Consider the following 20,580-nt stretch of genomic DNA (forward strand, 5'->3'; position numbering starts at 1 on the left):
AGTAGAAAGTACTTATAACTTGCGGGGATAGCTCAGTTGGGAGAGCGTCAGACTGAAGATCTGAAGGTCACGTGTTCGATCCACGTTCACCGCAATTCAAATTTTATTTTTACTTTGACCAAATATTATATAATTTATTCACTGAATTTAATATTAAGATATAGTTGTTCCTTTTGAATGTCCAAATAACACTTTTAAATATATTTCTCCAACAAAATAGTAACTACGTATTTTTTTTTATACACAAAACATAGTCATATAATAATTTGGAATTGCTACGCTTTTAACACAACTTTGGAAGATGAAACGAAAGTCACAGTAGCAACAGTATGGTGCAAAAATAACATTTTATTATCATGATATATGAATAAAGTGAATTATAAATAAAAGTTATCAATTTAAATTTTTTGAAAAATAAATGAAAATAGTTTGTTAGATGATATTTAAAAATAAAAATAAAAGATTTTGAATGTTTTGTTTTGGACATAGGGTTGTTGATGGGAAGTTGGGAACTCTAACTGCCTGTCCCCTTCATGCGTAGATCCCTTCTCTCTTTACACATCACTCACTCTTTTCCACCATTTTCAATTTTCTTTTCTTCACTCATCTCAACCACTTTTTATATATAAATAAACTCTTCAAACATTCTTTTCAACTTCACAACTCTAATTTTATTTTTTTATGAAATCATTATTCAAACAATTTACATGAATTATTTTATTATAAAAAGGGGGTCAATTTTTAAGTCAATAATTTTTTTCAGTGGTTGAATATGAATTTATTATATAATAATTCTATTTTATCTGTAATTATTAATTAAAAATTATCTCTTATAATAATTTAAGATATTTTTTTATTTAAGTATATTGTAGTTTGATTTTTGTTATTACTAAAATAATAAGATAAGATAATTATATTTTTATATATTTTTATATAATTTATTGATCAATTGTTTAGGTTTTTATTTAATTTTATCTAATTCATCTACTAACTTCTTTTTTTCTGTTTAAAAACGAGTTAATTGACAAGTTAGAACAAATTAAAGAAGAAAAACACAAATTAATTGATAAATCAGAAAAAAAATAACAACTTTATAATCTAATTAACAATAATAAAATCAAAATCAAACAATATAAAGCTCAAATTCTCTTACATGTTGGATGAGTTGTTCCTTGTTGGAAGAACGTGTCAAAAGCAGTGCCAAGAGATATGTTCACTGAGAGAGTAGAAGCATAGCTTAGTAAAGATGAAAATGTCAAAAACCTGAGAGTAAGGTGTGTGCTTGACTCATTGATGAAAAAACTTATCAGGTGAATTTTTAAAGAATTTAGTCTTAATACTCTCTTGTTGGGTGAGCTTGTCTTACATTTAGCGAGAAGTTTTTATGCTAAGTTAGAGAGCATCATGGGTATATTTTCTCTAGGCGAGGAATGTGATCGTCGGGTGAATCTTACTTCAATAGACACTCGTTTAGTAAGACTTGTATTCACTGAACCAGAATCTACATACCTAAACCTGTGAATATAGTTTAAATTTTTGTAAATTGTATTTTGGTTTTATATGAATTATGTGGAATGAGAAGGTAATGATTAAAGGTAAGAATGCTACTATGTGTGGTGATGTGTGAAGTGTGTTGACGTTAGAGTTGAAATGTCTAGACTTTGTTAGTATTGGACTCACATAGAGAAATATACTTAATTGTGAGAGTCGAAAGAGATTCTTATTTGTAGATTTTGTAAGAGATTGACAAATATAGAATCTATCATGTCATACTCTTTGGTAGGGAAATAACCCAACCATGATATAGTTATAATTCCTAAAAGGCAGGGGTGAACGATGACAAGTGTAAGGTCTCAAATTTTACTCAATACATTTGTCCTCCAAAAATAGAGTCAATCGTCTAATTGGTAGAGTGAGATGTCTAATTGTGTATAAGTGAACCATGTGAGTTTTGTTTGTGATGTGCACTTTAGAATATGATGTTTGAGTATATTGTATAATTTGTGAAAGAATGCATAATGATTCTAAATTAACTTTTAATGTTATAGGTAGTATGATTTAAATTTATTCTAGCTTGTCTTGTGTTACTTGTTGGTATTTATCTACTATGACTGTGTGTTTCACTAAAGTAGAAGATAATACAAGAGTAGAAAAACAACACTCAAAATAGAATGAGTATATTTAGTTAATTATATAATTTATAATATAAATATAAATACTTATGTTATGTAATTATTCTGTCATAAATTTATTTTGAAGTACTACTTAAAAAAAATCTTTCATACGGAAAGGATGGTACATGATATAATTATTTATCTATTATAATATGATTATATTCTACTCTATTATATATTGTAATTAAGAATTTACATTCTCACTTTACTAAAACCATTTTTAATATATATTAAATTAAAAATACTAAATTTTATAAAATATTTAAAATTTGACTAAACCATTATTATATTATCAAAGTTATAAGAATGTATTTCATATTCAAATAAAAATAAGAGTGGCTGACTATTGATTATATATATATATATATATATATATATATATATATATATATATATATATATATATATATAATAAATATTCAATCCAAGGTCAAATTAATATATATATATATATATATATATATATATATAGTGTATCATAATCATTTATATTATAGTTTATTTTATTTTATTTTAATACTTAATAAAATAATATTCTCAATTCACATTGTTAATTGAATTTACCACTAGATGTCTACATGAAAGTAATGCATTTTTAAAATAATTCTCTTTTGAATTAATTAATTTGTTATGAAGTATAGTGACATTTGAAATTCTTATTTTTATTGTTAAAAATATTTTTTTTAGTATTTGGTTAATTATATTTATGTACTTTGTTCGGTTGGAGAGTTTGACCGATTGGTAATCTGTCAAGATAATTAACTCTAATGCTAAAACAACTTAAAGTAAAGTATGAGTTTAATTAGACCTTTGTTGATCACAAGATTTCAAAATCTATAAATACAAGTTTGAAATAAAGAGATAGGTGATTGTATTTATTATACCATTAATATTTAAACGCTTATTTTGACGTTAGAGCACCTTATGCAAATACCTATTCAACTATTTAAATGTACGTTACAAGGAGTTTAGAAAAACGACTATAATAAGACTTAGAGTGAAAGGTAACTTTTGGATATTTAGACGACTTTATAAACATTGAACACTGAAATATGCCTTACAACCTAAAAGACTTGAAAATCAAACATGCATTCTTACCTACAATAAATCACAAGCGACCTCAATTTTTGAAAAAAAAAAGTATGAAAAAATCAAAATAATTACATTAGATAGAAGGTAAAAATATAAGTTTGTTTATATCATATTTTGTAATCTCCTTCATCATATTACATTAAGGTTTTGTTCACTTGGAGGAGATGATTTGGGGGAGAGTGAATGGATGGATTTGAGGGTAAATTTTTTTGTTGTTTATTTGAGTAGATTTGGAAGTAAGTAAGAGTAAATTTGAAATTAAAGTTTATGAGAATTAATGTAAAATTTAATTGATGTGACACATAAAAAATTATTTAATTGGTAGAAATTAAAGATTATCAAAATATCCTTATCAGTGAAAGTAATATAAAATGATAATGATTAATATTATTTGAATACAACTTATTGAAAGTTGAATAAGAAAGAACAATTGTTTATTTTATTAACAATCACTACAAATTTTCGCTAATATGTGAGGATTTGAAATATATAGAATCTCTCAAATTTATTTCATCGCTTTTAAGTCATTCAAAGTGAACGCGATAAATTTCGCAAATCATTCTTCGCCAATTACTATAAACATGTCATTCCTTACAAACAAACAGAGCCTATAACTTTTCTTACGTGAAATGGAGTACACATTTTTATTTTCTTTAAGCTAAATGTTCAAAATCTAAACATATAATTTCTCTTTCTTTTTCTTACTTTAACTGAATTTTATTTTTGTTCTTTAAAATAACTTTTTATTTTCATTTAAGTTTATCATTTTTTTCTGTATATTACTTTAAGATAAACAAACAATATTTATTTTAAGATATTTTTAATTTATTTAAATTCCACGAGCTACTATTGTACCATGACACGTGCATTTAAAATAAGAGTTAAATATATTTTGTTTTCCAAATTTTCTTCGTTTTTTGTATTTTACAATTTGATTAATTAATTTTAAACTTTCAAAAACATATTGATTTAGTCATTTTTTTTATCAACTATAAAAGAATCACTAAATTAATTCAACCTACTGAATTAATTGCATATACCATAAATCGAAAATCAACCCCACATAATATTTTATAGAGTACAACTTTATTTTAAATAATTGTGGGCTCTTAAAATCAAAAGTACTCACTAGATATTTGACAATTAAAAAAAACTTTTTTCATTAATTACATTATTTATTATTTTTCCTCTGTACTTGTATATGAACCTTCTACTTCTATATTAGTAATTCTGAATACGGTTTCCCATTATGCGTTTGTTTCACAAGTTTATAAAATATAAATATATAATATTATAAATAGTTGAAAATGAAATTTTAAAGAAATCGTAAATTATTTTTAAAAACTTAAAATTTTCATTGTAAAAATATTAGTAATATTTTGGTTTAAACTTTTTTTTGTCACTAAGTTATGAGCGGATGTTCAGTTTAGTCTCCGCTTTTAAAAATGTAAACATTTGATTCCTAAGTTATAAAAAATGTATCAAATGAGTCCTTTTTTATGTTTATGGTCAAAGTACAAAGAGCAATCTAAAGTGTTATTATTATTAAGAAACAAATCAGAGCAATCTAAAGATGTAGCAGTTGTTAAGAAACAACCAAAAACAGTATTTCAAGTCAAAAAAGGACTCATTTGATATATTTTTTATAACTCAGGGACCAAAAATTTACATTTTTAAAAACGGGGACTAATTATAACTTAGGGACTAAAAAAAGAATTAAACCTAACATTTTAGTTGATTTGCACATTGTGTTGAGGGTGTTGATTTAAGGGTCGAGGAGGAGAGAGCATTTTTGTTATGGGAGAGGGAATGTGGATCTTCCAGGTGGTGCTTCAATTTATATCTATCTATAGAAAAAGAAATGTTAATTAGTAAACATACTATCTTCACACAGCCAAATTAATCATAGTATTTACGGAGTTGATATTCTTTTGAATATGTGAATTGTACGGTTGTTAAAAGAAATATGTGGTTTTATGTTTTTATATATTATTTATGTAGAAATAATGTTGAATATTTATTTATTCATTTTTATTATTTTATTGTTATGTAATTGCGAGAATTGTTTAATGAGTTTGTGTGTATGATTGAACATAAGTCAGAAAAACATTTCATTTACAAACGTGATATGACAATTTTATCTGTTAATTGGCTTAAAGTGAATATTGATAATGCATCTAGATATTGTCCTAGCTTAGTTACATCTATTGGTATTTCAGAGGAAATCATGTGAATATGTTGGTAATTTTTTTAGTTTTTTTAGGGATGCAAACTTCTATTATGTTGAGTTTATAGAAGTCATTTATGCTTTGAACATGCTTTTAAAGAGAACTTTGAGAGGCTTTGGTTGGATAATGATTATAATTTAGTTTGTCATGTTTTTTTGGATCAACGAGTGGTTCTTTAGTGATGACGTCAGTGTTTGCTTTTTATAAGCAAATGCACTTAAAAAATTTTCATATTTTTTGTGAAAAAAATATTTGTAATGATAAGTTAGCTAATTTGTCTTTTAATTCATAGAGAACAATATAAATGGTTCAATGCTTTAACTCTGTATATTTATTTATATTTTTTTTCATAATTTGTCTGTGTTTCATGAAGTGTAATTTTTATCATGGGTTTGGTGTGGTAATCTATTATTTGTATTCTTTTGTTTTTTATTTTTTACTTTAATAAAATTTTGTGCAATGACAAATGATTGGTGAACTTTTAGGATGTCAAAGTAACTGAGATGTCAAAGTTCAAATTGGTGTCTAACATGAGTTTTAACATGAGTTTATTTGAAAATAATGTTATTTTAAAACATGTTTATATACACTTATGCATAATTGTTCGGTAATGAAAATATTGTGATGAAGTTTAATACATGATACATAGATTATTGTAAGTATATTACAATGGGATAATTTAAAGATAGTATGTGCATTACTTTTGATATTTTTTATGCGATGAAAATCAAATATATATTGACAATGACTATTAATTATATGTATCGGTTAATGTCTTAGGTTCTAGTATAGACACTCAAGTTATGACTTGTTTTAGCAAGAAAACATTCAAGATAGATTTTTCTTTAGTGGGACATTCCATGCTTAAGTAATAAGTTTTTTTTTTTCAAACATTGAGGTGTAATAGTTGTGTGTGATGTTTTTTGAACTTGTTTGATTGTGAAAACAACTATCCTTATTCAAGTGACAATTTGATCACAAAAGCATCGAGAAGGAAATGTGTTTTGGTGTTTATGAAATGTACAGGATTATAAAACATGTCTAGTCAATAAAACATTAAGTGATGCTTGAATAATAAGAGAGGATAATGGTCATTAAGATGACAAGTAAATACTCAAACAAGAAATGTCAGACTAATTACTTCTTTTTCTTTATAAATAATGTCTCTCAAATGATTTACAATTGATCAAAAAATAAAGTTTCCATTTATTTGGAAAGCATAGTCACTTAAGTAATAAGAGCTTACTTAATTAATGTATGTATGATGTTGTGATGGATTAGTAAAACGCATGTGTTTTATGTGTATGTTATATATACCATGATCTTAATGAAAATACATACTTGTATGTTATTGTTTAGGTCAACAAGAAGAAGGAAGAAATTATTCAAAAATATTACCAGTCATAGTGGAGTCAATTAAACAAGCGAGAAACAAAAGGTCACAACGCATAATATTTTACAAGGGTGATGTCAATTAGTGATGCCACAAAATGAGCATGTAACTCGTTAGAAACCAACTATTTACACATATTAGATGATCGAGAAATAGAAGTTGACTAGTTACCCCTTATTAGGACATCAATTGAGAAATGATAATCACAACAAATAATCAAAGAAAATTGAAAAAAAAAAACAAAATAACGACTACTTTGAAGACATAATGAATATTAATCACTCAATATACCTGGCATCTAGGTGGTGGTTATCCAAATTTTGATTTTATCCCATGTAACCGTCAAAGGGGAATAGAAAATATAAATAAGTTTATTTTATGATTTATAAGGGTGACAAGTTATGAAACAATACATAATTGTGAAAAACATTGCAAACAAGAAAAAATTACTAATCCAATATTACTTGTTGGAAATTGGGTTACTACTCTCATTGATTTATGTTACAAGTTTCTTTACTTTTCTTAATCATTTATTTCTTGCAATTTACTTGTGTTTTTTATATTCCATTGCAATTGTGTAATCCTTGTATCATTACACCTATCATTTTGAATTTTTTACCATCTTGAAATCATACTTCATTCATTGTCATTCTGTTTTCATTTCCATTTCTATTGAAAAACCAAAAAGAAACAAAACGACACATTGTGTTAGAGAAACATGCATGAAATTCTAGTTGAAATTTAAATAAAAAATATAATAAATTCATAAAATGCTTGAGTGAGATAACTTCACAGAATAAGTGGTTTTTAAATTAACTTGATCTCATTATAAACTTAAAAGAAAAAATCTCTAGTAAAATTGAAAAACAAGTATTCATTAACATGTGAAAAAAAAAACTCACCTCAAATTGATATAGTTTTAATTATATATTTAATATAAATACTTTTAACTAATATATATATATATATATATATATATATATATATATATATATATATATATCAAATTCATGTCATTATGTATATTAATATAAGATAGACAGAAAATAAAATTATCTTCTATTTTATTTTTATATTTTGTGGTATTAAATAATTAATTATGGTGTGTAGAAAGTATTAAGTAAATGTATAAAAAATAATTAATATTAGTTTTTATATTAATTTTCGAAAATGTATGAAATAAAACTTAAGTAGTATTGTTTACATTATACTATCAGCAAAAAAAAGAAGTGGTGTATGGTGTATACATGTGCAAGAGTGTTGGAGACCCTGATGGGTTTAATTATCATCGAGAACACTTTCTTAATTCCATTCTTATATTTCACTTACAAACTTTCATCTTCAAATCTACTCAAAGAAATAATACAAAACTTTACCTCTAAATCCATTCATTCTCTCAATTACATCCTCTCAAAGGATTTATGAAGGAAAGTGAAGATAGATTTGTAAAATAAAAACATAATCTCATTTCGTCTTAAGTGTAAAGATTTGCGTGAATGTGATAAATTTTTACCGTTTTTACCATTTTCTCCTCTTCACTTGCAAGAATATTATCATATTTGCCTTATGACATTTTCATGGATTACTTTTTTTGAATTATTTTTCTAACAACTATTTATTTTTAAGTAAAAGACAATCTTCATTTTATATTTATCATAACATTATTTTATCTATCACCTCAAGTAAATGACTTACAAACATCCAAATTCACTCACTTTCACCTCTAAATTCTATAAAAGAAACAACCACAAGTTTACCTCTAAATTTACTTAATTTTATCTAGGTATTCTCTTTTACATCCATCTATCTAAATAAACATGCTCTTGGATATGTATAGTTAACTCCCTTCTATAACTTTTTTCTCTAACTTCTATACTTTTACAGATAAAAAAAAAAAGTATATTTTTGGTATAAGCTCATGGTCAGAAATAGAATAAATTATATATGGTGGTTTTTTCCTATACTTTCATTTATCCATTTTGAAAATAAACTAGATCTGTCATATCATTAATTAAAAAAATATTGGGTAAAAAAATTGCAATGTACATTTTCATTGAAATAGGTTGGCAGGTCTCACCTCAACATTTATGAGGAACTGAAATTTAGAAGTAAGTTGTTTTTTATGGAAATTTGTAAAACTTAACTTAATCGATAAATAACAAATTTTCCACTCACAAAAATAGTAAGAAAAACCATGCGATCACAGACTACCCACCTGTCTCGAATAAAAGAATATATATATATATATATATACCTTTTAATTTTTCACAAATTTTTCCATTTTCTCAAAAGAAATACACTTCTTGAATTATTCATAAAATGTAGTTCTTGTTTTGACTTAACACGACCAACATGATAAATTATTTGAAGATTTTGTATACTATATCCAAAAAATAAGAACATAGATTTTTATATTGAATTTTCAATAGGATAAACTTTAGATGAAGTTTTACTAAAAAAGGAAAGAATTTTAATGATGATTATTAGGAGAATTAAAATGTGTAATTAGGATTAAGCATTGTGAGTGAAGTAAGGAAAAGTGAAATAAATTTAGAGTGGAATCTTTGCATGTTAAGGATATTTTTAATAAGAAAATTGGTCTATTTTGCAATGTTTCTGCACAAGTTGGACAGCGATACAACAACCAGTATTATTTTAAAGTGGATGCTTGGTGGGACCAGGTAGGTTTCCGAATAACCTTAATTTAAAGGGGTTAAAACGTTAATATCAAAAGTTTTAGGAACAGTATTTACTTATCATGGTTTTACAATTAAGCCCCATTTCCCAGCTTCAACAACAAGACACAACAACAGAGAGAAGAGAAAGAGAGAGAGAGAGAGAGGTGGTTGAAGAAACGAACCCTAAGAGAGAGAGAAAGAGGGAGAGAAAAATCTTTGCTTTGATTTCAAGCTCTTTTACCATTGCATTTCGGGATCTCGAATCTTCAATCTGCAAAGGTGTTTTTTTTTTTTTTTGTTTCCTTTCCTTCTATTATTTTCCTTTTGGTGTTGTTAATTTATTGTTTGCTTGAGGAAATGAATCTGTTTCAATTTTCATTTCCAATTGGTTCGATCAGCTTGGAATCATTGCGCTGTTGATGCCGTAGTGTCGCACATTGCAGCGTGTTAGGTTTTTCAAATGCTAATTTCAATTCGTTATTGATTTTTCTCCTCTCTTGTTTTCCGAATACGTGATTCGGGCTGATTCTGTGGGAAAGGTGGGAAAGGTGAAAAAGTGAAGTTTCTATCTTTGGTTTTCTTCCCTCATCTGGGTCCTGGGGAAATAAAAGTATAATATGGAAAGTTTGACAATTGGGTGCTACGTTTTATTTTTCTTATTTTTTTTTTTATAATTTGTCGATGTTCAGTTTTTGTTTCTGGATTGGATTTTATTTCATCCAGTTAGTTTCCTGGCTGCCTAGTTTTGGAGTATTGTTTCTGACGTGTTTTTCTTGGGAATGATGTTTTTGAGTTTTCTGTTACATTGGTAGTGAACTGTTGCGTGGCCTGGCTTGCTAGACGCATGGGTTTGGGTTTGGGCTTCATTTTTTATTGGAGATAATTAAGATGGTAATGTGTTCAGCAACATGTCAGAGGTGTTAACTTAAAACAACGGTCAATATAATGTGTGATGGGATTGATGTTTCATGCTGTGCTTGGTACTATTTCATAGGAGATGTATTTCTTATGATGAAAAATTTATAGAATAATTGTGTCGTCATGCCCCTGTACTGTGAGGGAAGGACAAGTTTGCAGTGTTGACCGTCTATCTGGAATATTTTAAAAGTAATATGAAAACTGAGATTGTCTGTGAGATGTCTGGACAAATTTTAGAATTACATTTTGGTAAAGATAAGAAATAGTTGAATCCGTAAAGCTTCTAACATGCAGTGGACTTTTATCCAAGGCTATGTAAGTAGTATCATGGAGATCTGAGATAGTTAGTTCTAAGGATTTTTTACTCAATGAAGTATGTAGATTTACTCATTTATGATTCTTGAGATGACTGAGATGCTTTATTTTCTCTTCCAAAGCTGCCTTGGTCTTGTGGATTCTTTGTTATGCTAGTGCTGTTACTCTGCTGGTGCTGTGAGTACATTTGCATATGAACCAAATTTCAGTGTTTGGAACATTTTTTAGGATACTATACCAGTCGCCTTATAGGGTCTTTTTTACAGAGTAACATGTATTTGTGGTTTATATTTTATATTTTATAATTGAGAAGACATGCATGTCAGATCATCATTGTTGAATAATGGATTTTGTGTATAAATTTTCAGTGCAAGATCCTTTCAAAATTGGTTTATGTTGTCTTTATCTTTTAATATATTTACATGACCACATTTTTATATTAAATTATAAATTCCACAGGTATTGTTGATTCTGCTTCTATGGCAAATTCAAAGGGCTCATCAGGTTTCAGAAGTTTTATGTATCCTGGAAAGCATGCTCTACTGCCTCCTAAAAGTCCGTTTCCTAGTGTTTCCCAAGCGTACTCTGATTATGTCCAAAATCCTGCTGTCGGTTTAAAGGGTGTTAACAGGCCTAGAGACGGAAATCCACACCACCAACGTACATCATCTGAGAGCCTTGTTATAGAGGAGCAGCCTTCTTGGCTTGATGATCTCCTTAATGAGCCAGAAACACCTGTCCGAAGAGCTGGACATCGGCGTTCATCAAGTGATTCTTTTGCGTACCTAGACATGGCTAATGCATCTAACATCAATTATGCTGATCAGGACGAGTATAAATATAAGAGTTTGATGTCTATTCCGTCTTGGTCATCTCAAGACTTTGACCGCAGCAAAGATGCTCGCCATCTACCTGCTTATGTGGATATGAACTTATCTAAACAAATAAATAGGTCATGGGACTCTTTTTCAAATGCCATGACAAATCCAGTTGGTGTTCCCTCTGGCAAAGACAGTTTAACTTTTCAGAGTTCAGGATTGCCAAGCACACCACAGGAAGCAGACGGGCTTCCACCTACTGCAACTGAAAAGCAAGATTCAGTAGAACCTGGATTGCAGGATGCAAAATCGTTTTCTGAAAAAAAGGACAATTCACATGCAAAGTCATCTTCCTCTGAAACTGATACAAAACGTGCTAAACAGTACGTAGCTGTTTTCTTTGGTTGACTTATGGATATTACAGTGATTGGTTTATTTTATGCCACTGTCAGGGGGGATGCAAGTTTTTCTTTTGCCAAAAGCATGAAGTTGTGCCATAACTATTATGGAACCTTTAAACCTTTTCCCGTTATAATCTCAAATTCAAGATTATACTACCTGTGTGACGTACATCTTATAACGTACACGGAAGGAAAAAACATATAATAATTCTTGTTGCACGCAGTAATGTCTGTGATACTAAAGCTTGTTATGCTAATTCTCATGTGGAGACAGCAGTTAAACCATGCTTCTCATTTTATGATGGGGGTTGTGTTTGTTTTTCTTTTTGCATTTAATTTTCAGAAGTTTTATGAATCCAATCAATTCATATACGGAAAGGGAAAATATTCTGAAACACTCAAATTGCAGGCAATTTGCTCAGCGTTCACGGGTTAGGAAACTTCAATACATAGCTGAGCTGGAAAGAAATGTACAAGCTTTACAAGTAAGTGTCTTCACAATGCAATATTCTGCATGTTTTCAGAGTGACATTTTATTTTTATTTTTTTTGTAAATGCAGGGAAATATTATGTAAGATAGTCTAAAGTTCTGATTCTGTTTCTTTTGATGTTCTCATAGGCAGAAGGATCTGAAGTCTCAGCTGAGCTTGAGTTTCTTAATCAACAGAATCTTATCCTGAGTATGGAGAATAAAGCACTCAAGCAACGTTTAGAAAATATAGCACAAGAGCAGCTTATCAAATATTGTAAGTTTCTATGATATGAGCATTTTTCATTTTAAAGTTAAACATTTTTTTTTTTTTACTTTTTTTAACTTGGAAATGTCAATCTGAATACTACGAATTTGGAGGAAGTTGTTTATATATGCTTAAATGCCTCAACAGGTGAAATCTCTGTGAATTCATGATGCATTGTATTGTATAAGATTAATTGAAAAAGAACACATTAGGTTTATCTGAGTTTGATTATATCATATAAGTGACAGGGAAGGAGAAAGTTAATCAGATTCTATTTTCTGTGTACCATAGCATGGTTGCAAGTAGAATTACCGTACTGACATAAAGGAAAAGGAGGTTTGATATTTTTGGGGTGGTAACTCAAGGTTCTTAAAACCATGGTGAAAATATAGTTTCTATGTAGAAAATAGTCAAATTAGCTGGATTATAGAGTAGTATGTGTCATTGAATATGACTGGGCTTTGAGCACGGACTCTCAACTTGGATTCTATCTTTAATTTGAATTTGAAGATAATAGCATACTCATAATAACAAGAATTAACATAATTTAATTTAAATTTGGAAGAAATTGTGATTGTTATAGTTTAAAATAAAGCATGATTTTATTTAAGTTTGAATTCTAAAAAAAATTATAACATCTTTAAAAAAATCAACTAATAAGTTGTGTATGGAGATTATGTATTCAGAGAAGAGAGAAAGTATTAAAAAAAGTAAGTTAATTGAGAATGGGTTGTGTGAGAATCTTAATTTACAACGTAAAAAATCATGATATAGTAGATAGCAACATTGTGGTAATAGTATTTAATGATTGATTGGTTAATCATATCATAACATGAGAGTGAACAACTTCTTTAGTTATCTTTTTGTACCTGAAATACTTCCCTGTAAATAATTGAACTTTTTTTAATCAAATTATGTGCAAATGGCAACGTATCACTATGTTTCCTCGTAGATTTGATGTTAAGATTTGCTCATACGGGTGTTTAGGTTGGTTTACCAATGTTCAAACTTGGTCTGGATTGAAAATTAAAAATAAATTTGCATAAATTTCTTTTAAAATTTATGTTTGTAAGAAAAATGTAGTCCCGAACTTTAACTGCAAATTCATCTTCACCAAGTCTCTGAAAGTTTTAAATAGATATGTTCTAATTATCTCTTTTGTCATCAACTTCTTTCATGGAAAGGTTCCTGGTCTGTGCATTGTATTATTGTTTTTTTCTGGATGAAAACAATGCATACTCGATGCTTGTGTTAATTTAATGCATATTTGTTTTCGAATTCATTACATAGTTGACATTTTCATAGAGTTGCTGTATAGGGACATTATGTCTTGCTTGTAATGGGGAGTAATGGAGGAAGTTGGATCTTGTACTACCCTACTGTATCTATTTAATAAGATTTGAATTAGCAACCCATACAAATATCCATTGTTTTGGACTCCCTCGGGATTGAAATGAGTTCAGATCTGAGCATTATCTCCAAAACCTAAGATTAAGGGTAGTTTAGGGAATGTAGTTAGTTTTGGTATGAAATCTAGAAAATTAATTGAAATTTACAATCTTCCTTTGTGTAAAAATAGATACTTTTTGTTATATTTGAGTTCCTAGAAAGTACCTTTTTATATTAAAGGAATCTGGCCATATAGGTTAGTGATGAAAGTTAGGAATCGATTTTTGACTTCAAGAAAATGGGTGTGCCTCAATCGGCCACCTAAGCTACGGTGTGCCTTGTGGGCAGACTTTTCCTGCATATCAGTATTCAAAATCTACTGGGAAACACTTGTGGCTAAAGCGTGATTAGTTTCATTAGATGGCACATGAACATGTTTGTACACTAAAAACTATTCAATGTGAAATTCAGTGGAGCAGGAAGTACTGGAAAGAGAGATTGGAAGATTACGTGCATTGTATCAGCAGCAGCAGCAGCCACAGACGCAGCCACAACAGCAACCATCTGGTAGTCACAGACGCTCGAACAGCAGAGACCTCGAATCACAGTTTGCAAACCTTTCTCTAAAACACAAGGATACCAATTCAGGGCAAGACCCTGCTCTCAGAATTTAGATTGCAGTAGCTGTAGCCTTGTTCTGCCTCTACATTCAACCGGTGTTGCCACACCTGCGATAGAATTGTTTCCTACCCTTCCCATGCCATGGGATTGTGCAGAGATTTCCATCATATGCCTCTTCTCTCTGCCCACTTTGCTGATTTCTTCAGCCTTCTCCTAGTCTTTCCGTTTTCTATTTACTTATATTATTACCATTTAATGTGCACCTGGTGGTCATTGCCGAAATCTCATTCCATTTCTGCCACTTGACCTTCCAGAGGTGGTAACTCAACATTTTCAGGCTTTCACCCCCCACTGTATTTTCAGTGAATATGTAGCTCTATACCCTCTTGTGAATCTCCACTATTGTGGAGTTTGGCCCAGTGCAAATAGCAAATATCTCAGGGCCATTTCAATGTGCCTTATTTGTATGGATAATGTGAAGCTAATGTTTGTAATGTGATTTTAATTAAGTTTATGTTTTCTTAACATATTATTTAGTAAAAGTGAGAAAATTGATCCAGAGTATTGTTTATATCACTGATTTCTACCAGTTTCGCTCTTACTTATAGGCCTAGTAAGGATTATATATTGCTTTTAATATTTGTAGGGTCCTATAAGTCAAACTAACTTATTCCGCCTATCATACTTTACATCAGTGTTGAATTCAGTGTACTCAGAGTTATCATCTCTAAAATTGATTTTCTCCCAATTCAAATATAAATGAAAACATTTAATTTCACATTGTTTAAAAAATTAATTATTTTATTTAATGATTTGATTTCGTGAAAGAAGACACATTTCTTAAATGGTTATAGATGATATTGAAGTTTGAATACCTCAAGGGTTTTCTGAAAGGAAAACTTGTTTACAAGACCATGGGAATTGTTGGCGTTGTCATCTCACATTTACAATTTTATCTCGATCATTCGACTTTTGATATTATGTAAGTTTTTTTTTACATAACGTTATTGAATAGATTATATGTAATACAAATTTGATTATACTTAATTGTTTCTAACATGTACATATTTTTGCTTATGTTCGTGTTAGGAGAAAGCATACACGAGAACTAAGAATTTATGAATCCTGTTTTCAAAATTACAAAGATTGAAAGGAGACTCGTTAAAACTTACTATTTTCAATTAATTTTAGGCATAACACAAAGAGTTTAAATATATTTTTGGTCTCCGATAAATTGTCAAATTTAATTTTTGTTCCTTACTATTTTTTCTTTAAGCTATCTGTCTCTAGTAATATTTTGTATTCTTTTGTTTCAAAAGTATGCAGAATGAAATTTTGAACCGTGTAGTAAAATGATTTAAAAGGTATTTTGAGACAGAAAAGAAATTAAGAACAATTATTTTAAAAAAAAATAATATTCGAGAAGAAACAAATTTCTAATTCATGATAGCTAAAAATATATTTAAGTGTAAAGAGAAAATTTTAATTTATGATAACCAGAAATATATTTAAGTGTAAATAATGCACATTGTTTAACAGTGGATTGTGTGTTGAATTCAAGGGAAGTTTAGGAGATAAAAGAAAGTGGACAAACATTTTTAGGATTGGGTTATAGTTGGATTAAGCAACACGATGACAAGTTCAAAAAATAAAAAATAAAAACATTTAATTCAAGAGAAATTAAGAAGAAATAATAAAAAAAAAGTGAAAAATAAAGTACGAATACCAGTGAGTTTTGCCATCTTCAAAAATATGTGCACTCTTTATGCTTTCATCAGACATGCTTATTTAATTTCTCAGGAAAGACTTAAAGAATGTACATAATATTACAACCAAATTTAATAGAAGTTTTGACTAGTCGAATAACATGATAAGACCTGAGTTTAATAGGCATTTCAACGTTATAAATAATTTCCCATTTTAATCACTTAATGTATGTCTTATGTTTGATATCCTTATATATAAATAATCAATTAAAAAAATCAGGACCATTAAATATTCTTGCATTTGTTATTCATTTCAATAGAGCCATTAAAATGGGTCACAACCTGCGAGCCAACCCGGCCCTTCACAGGTTCGGACCGGGTTGGGTTTGAAAAATACAACCCACTTATATGCAGGTCAGATTTCAACCCGGCTCAATTAGACCCAACTCATGCGGGTTGAATCCGTTGTGAGCCGGGTTGGCCCACCAACCCACCTGTCTAATTTTATTTTTTTTTAATTTATTATTTTATTTATAAAACCCTAAAAATAAAATAATTTCTTCACTGACTGTGTATACCAAAAATGTAACATCTGCTCTCACAAATCACTCTCACGGTACTTGCTCTCATTTGACGGTACTCTCACCCTCACTTCACTAAAAATCTTCAAGGAGCAGCTTCCTTTTTTCTTCTTTTTTCTCCACAATTTTGTTTTCTCACTTCTCTTTCTTTTTTTTTTTTTTTCAAAAACTCTATAATGACAAAAATAGGGGTTTGCGTTTTGTTCTGGGGGATTTGAAGACATGAAATGATTTTTTTCATGTTTTGACATGCTTGTATCAGATTTTGTTCATTTTATTTAAATAATGTGAGTATACATTATTATTTTATTTAAATAATTTGAGTATACATTATTTGAACAAGCTCTTTTTGATATCTTTGAATTTGGAAAATTATGTTACAAATTAAACTATTAATTTTTTGTTGATGTTGTTGAGTAGTGGTTCTCTTTTTTTTTACTAATATTAACAAAAAATGATGAATATAAGAAACTTATTTGTATGTTTTTTGTGTTTGTTTTTGAATGACATTTGGATTATATTGTACTTTTTATTATTATTTTAAATTGTCTTTACCATAATTTTTTGGAAGTAAAAATTGTTTAAATTTAAAGGTTAAAAGCTCTTTTTGGTCCCAGTTTTGGTTGGGAAACTTCCAAATGGTCCCTGAGTTGATTTTGTGTTCAATTTCGTCCCAAAGAACGAATTTAATGTTCAATCAAGTCCTTTTTAGTAACTCCGTTAAAATTGTTAACGGCAACGTGTCCAGATGTGCAACTGCTAACTGAGGTGTCATTTCTTTGCTGAGGTGGAGTAGATCAGTCATCACCATAGGGACCACATTGGAAATAATTAACAGAAATGGGGACTAGATTGAACAACTTTCATTCATTACAAAACAAAAAGCCACATCACCATCTTCTTCAACCTTCAGCCCAACCAGTCACTTAACCCTAGTGCCGCCACACCTAAATCCTCAGGCCGCCACCGCAATTATTAGAGCTGTCAAAACGGGTAACCCGGCTCGACCCGGCCCGGCCCACCACGGGTTGGTCACTTAGTGAGTCAACCCAACCCGGCTCATTTATTAGCGAGTCAGAAAAACTTGAACCCGGCCCGACCCACCACGGGTTGGTGGGTAAACGGGTTGGCTCACCAGCCCATTTAATTACATTTTTTTTAAAATAAAAAAAATGCAAACTTTCTGTAATTTAAATTTAAACAATTTTCACTCCCAAAAAATTATGTTAAAGACAATTCAAAATAAAAAGTACAATATAATCCAAATGTCATTNAAAAACAAACACAAAAAACATACAAATAAGTTTTTTATATTCATCATTTTTTGTTCTTGTTGTAACCCTTGACCCTTGTCCTTGTTGTCTCCAAATTCACTAATAAATATTTTCCTAATATCAGAACAATTACGGCAATCAATAAAAAAATATTAATAAAAAAAAAGAGAACCAGTACTCAACAACATCAACAAAAAATTAATAGTTTAATCTGAAACATAATTTCTCTAATTCAAAGATATCAAAAAGAGCTTGTTCAATAATGTATACTCAAATTGTTTAAATAAAATGAACAAAATCTTATACAAGCATGTCACAACATGAAAAAATCATTCCATGTCTTCAAATCCCCCATAACAAGAAACAAATTTGCAAACCCCTATTTTTGTCATTATAGGGTTTTTTAAAAAAAAAAGAAAGAGAAGTGAGAAAACAAAAATATGGAGAAAAGAGAAGAAAAAAAGAAGGGTGTTTTACCTACTCCTTGAAGAATTTCAGTGAAGTGAGGGTGAGAGCACCGTCAAATAAGAGCAAGTACCGCGAGAGTGATTTGTGAAAGCAGAGGTTACTTTTTTGGTATATACAGGGAGTGAANAAAGTATTTTANTTTTTAGGGTTTCATAAATAAAATAATAAATTAAAAAAAATAAAATTAGGTAGGTGGGTTGGTGGGCCAACCCGGCTCACCACAAGTTCAACCCGCATGAGCCGGGTCTAAATGAGCCGGGTTGAAATCTGACCCGCATATAAGTGGGTTGTATTTTTCAAACCCAACCCGGCCCGAACCCGTGACGGGCCGGGTTGGCTCGCGGGTTGTGACCCATTTTGACGGCTCTAGCAATTATAGCCCCAGAGACTCCAAAAACTTTCATACAAAGTGACCAAAATCACATTCACACACCCTTTTTTATCAAAACCCTGTCAACAGTTTCAATCACACCATCAACAAAACCCCTTGCGAGATTGAGAACTGCTTGAATTTGGGAAGAACAACTTGTGAAACTTGAGAANAACAACTTTGGGCTTCCACACCAGTAACGTGCTTTTCTAATCTGAAGCAACCATCTTTGGGAAATCAGATCTGCGAAATCAGGTTTGCATTCGTGATCCTTCCTTTGTAGCATATAAATTTCTAGGTTTTGTTGTTNAAGACTGTAAAGGGGTTTTGTTAATGGTGTGATTGAAACTGTTGACAGGGTTTTGATAAAAAAGGGTGTGTGAATGTGATTTTGGTCACTTTGTATGAAAGTTTTTGGAGTCTCTGGGGCTATAATTGCGGTGGCGGCCTGAGGATTTAGGTGTGGCGGCACTAGGGTTAAGTGACTGGTTGGGCTGAAGGTTAAAGAAGATGGTGATGTGGCTCTTTGTTTTGTAATGAATGAAAGTTGTTCAATCTAGTCCTCATTTCTGTTAATTATTTCCAATGTGGTCCCTATGGTGATGACTGATCTACTCCACCTCAGCAAAGAAATGACACCTTAGTTAGCAGTTGCACATCTGGACACGTTGCCATTAACAATTTTAACGGAGTTACTAAAAAGGACTTGATTGAACATTAAATTCGTTCTTTGGGACGAAATTGAACACAAAATCAACTCAGGGACCATTTCGAATTTTCCCAACCAAAACTGGGACCAAAAAGAGCTTTTAACCAAATTTAAATTACAGAAAGTTTGTATTTTTTTTATTTTAAAAAAATGTAAGGGTGTTGCTCCCTACACCTCTCCAAGTGGGACCTGCACCTCCCAACTATTTTAATTTATTTCAAAAATATTCTACACCTCCTCATATTTTCTTTTATTCAAAAAATACCCTACACCCCTGTTATCCCTAACAATCTTTCTCTTTCTCTCTCTACATTAATGGAGCATTTACATGACTCAAATTTAACTTGTGATATATTTTCTTAAATAAGTTTAATTCAATCTTATTTTTACGGTTGAATATATTTTTTTCTTTTCAAATTACTTAATAAATGGTAAAATTTTGTTCAAAATTTCTAGAAAAATGTTTATATATATGTGTTTTCTTTACGTATAATATATATAATTTTTAACATTATATTATGTTTTAACTCACCGACATGTTTGACTCAAATAACATGAATAAAATATTTAATTTATTAAATAAATAATATAAAAATATTATTAAATACTTAAAATATAAAAAAAAAGTTAATTGTTAAAGATTTAGAATTTATTTAGTTCTTTCGTCATTATAAAGTTAGTATATAATAATAATAATAATAATATATC

At 29.5% G+C, this 20,580-nt stretch overlaps 1 protein-coding gene and 1 non-coding gene across 2 annotated transcripts; both read left to right on the forward strand.

Annotated features, from left to right (window-relative positions):
- Positions 1-21: 21 nt before the first annotated feature.
- TRNAF-GAA lies at positions 22-94 on the forward strand. The gene has a single exon. It is a non-coding gene; the product is annotated as a tRNA-Phe (tRNA).
- A 9,561-nt stretch (positions 95-9,655) lies between these two features.
- LOC106769059 (uncharacterized protein At4g06598) lies at positions 9,656-15,323 on the forward strand. The gene is made up of 5 exons (XM_014654520.2): positions 9,656-9,844; positions 11,258-11,999; positions 12,427-12,502; positions 12,637-12,763; positions 14,615-15,323. Exons 2-5 carry the CDS (start codon positions 11,278-11,280, stop codon positions 14,815-14,817), a joined length of 1,128 nt encoding a protein of 375 aa, XP_014510006.1. The 5' UTR covers positions 9,656-9,844; positions 11,258-11,277; the 3' UTR covers positions 14,818-15,323.
- The last annotated feature ends 5,257 nt before the right edge of the window (positions 15,324-20,580 follow it).

This window comes from Vigna radiata, chromosome 7, assembly GCF_000741045.1.
Source record: "Vigna radiata var. radiata cultivar VC1973A chromosome 7, Vradiata_ver6, whole genome shotgun sequence".
NCBI classification, from domain to species: domain Eukaryota; kingdom Viridiplantae; phylum Streptophyta; class Magnoliopsida; order Fabales; family Fabaceae; genus Vigna; species Vigna radiata.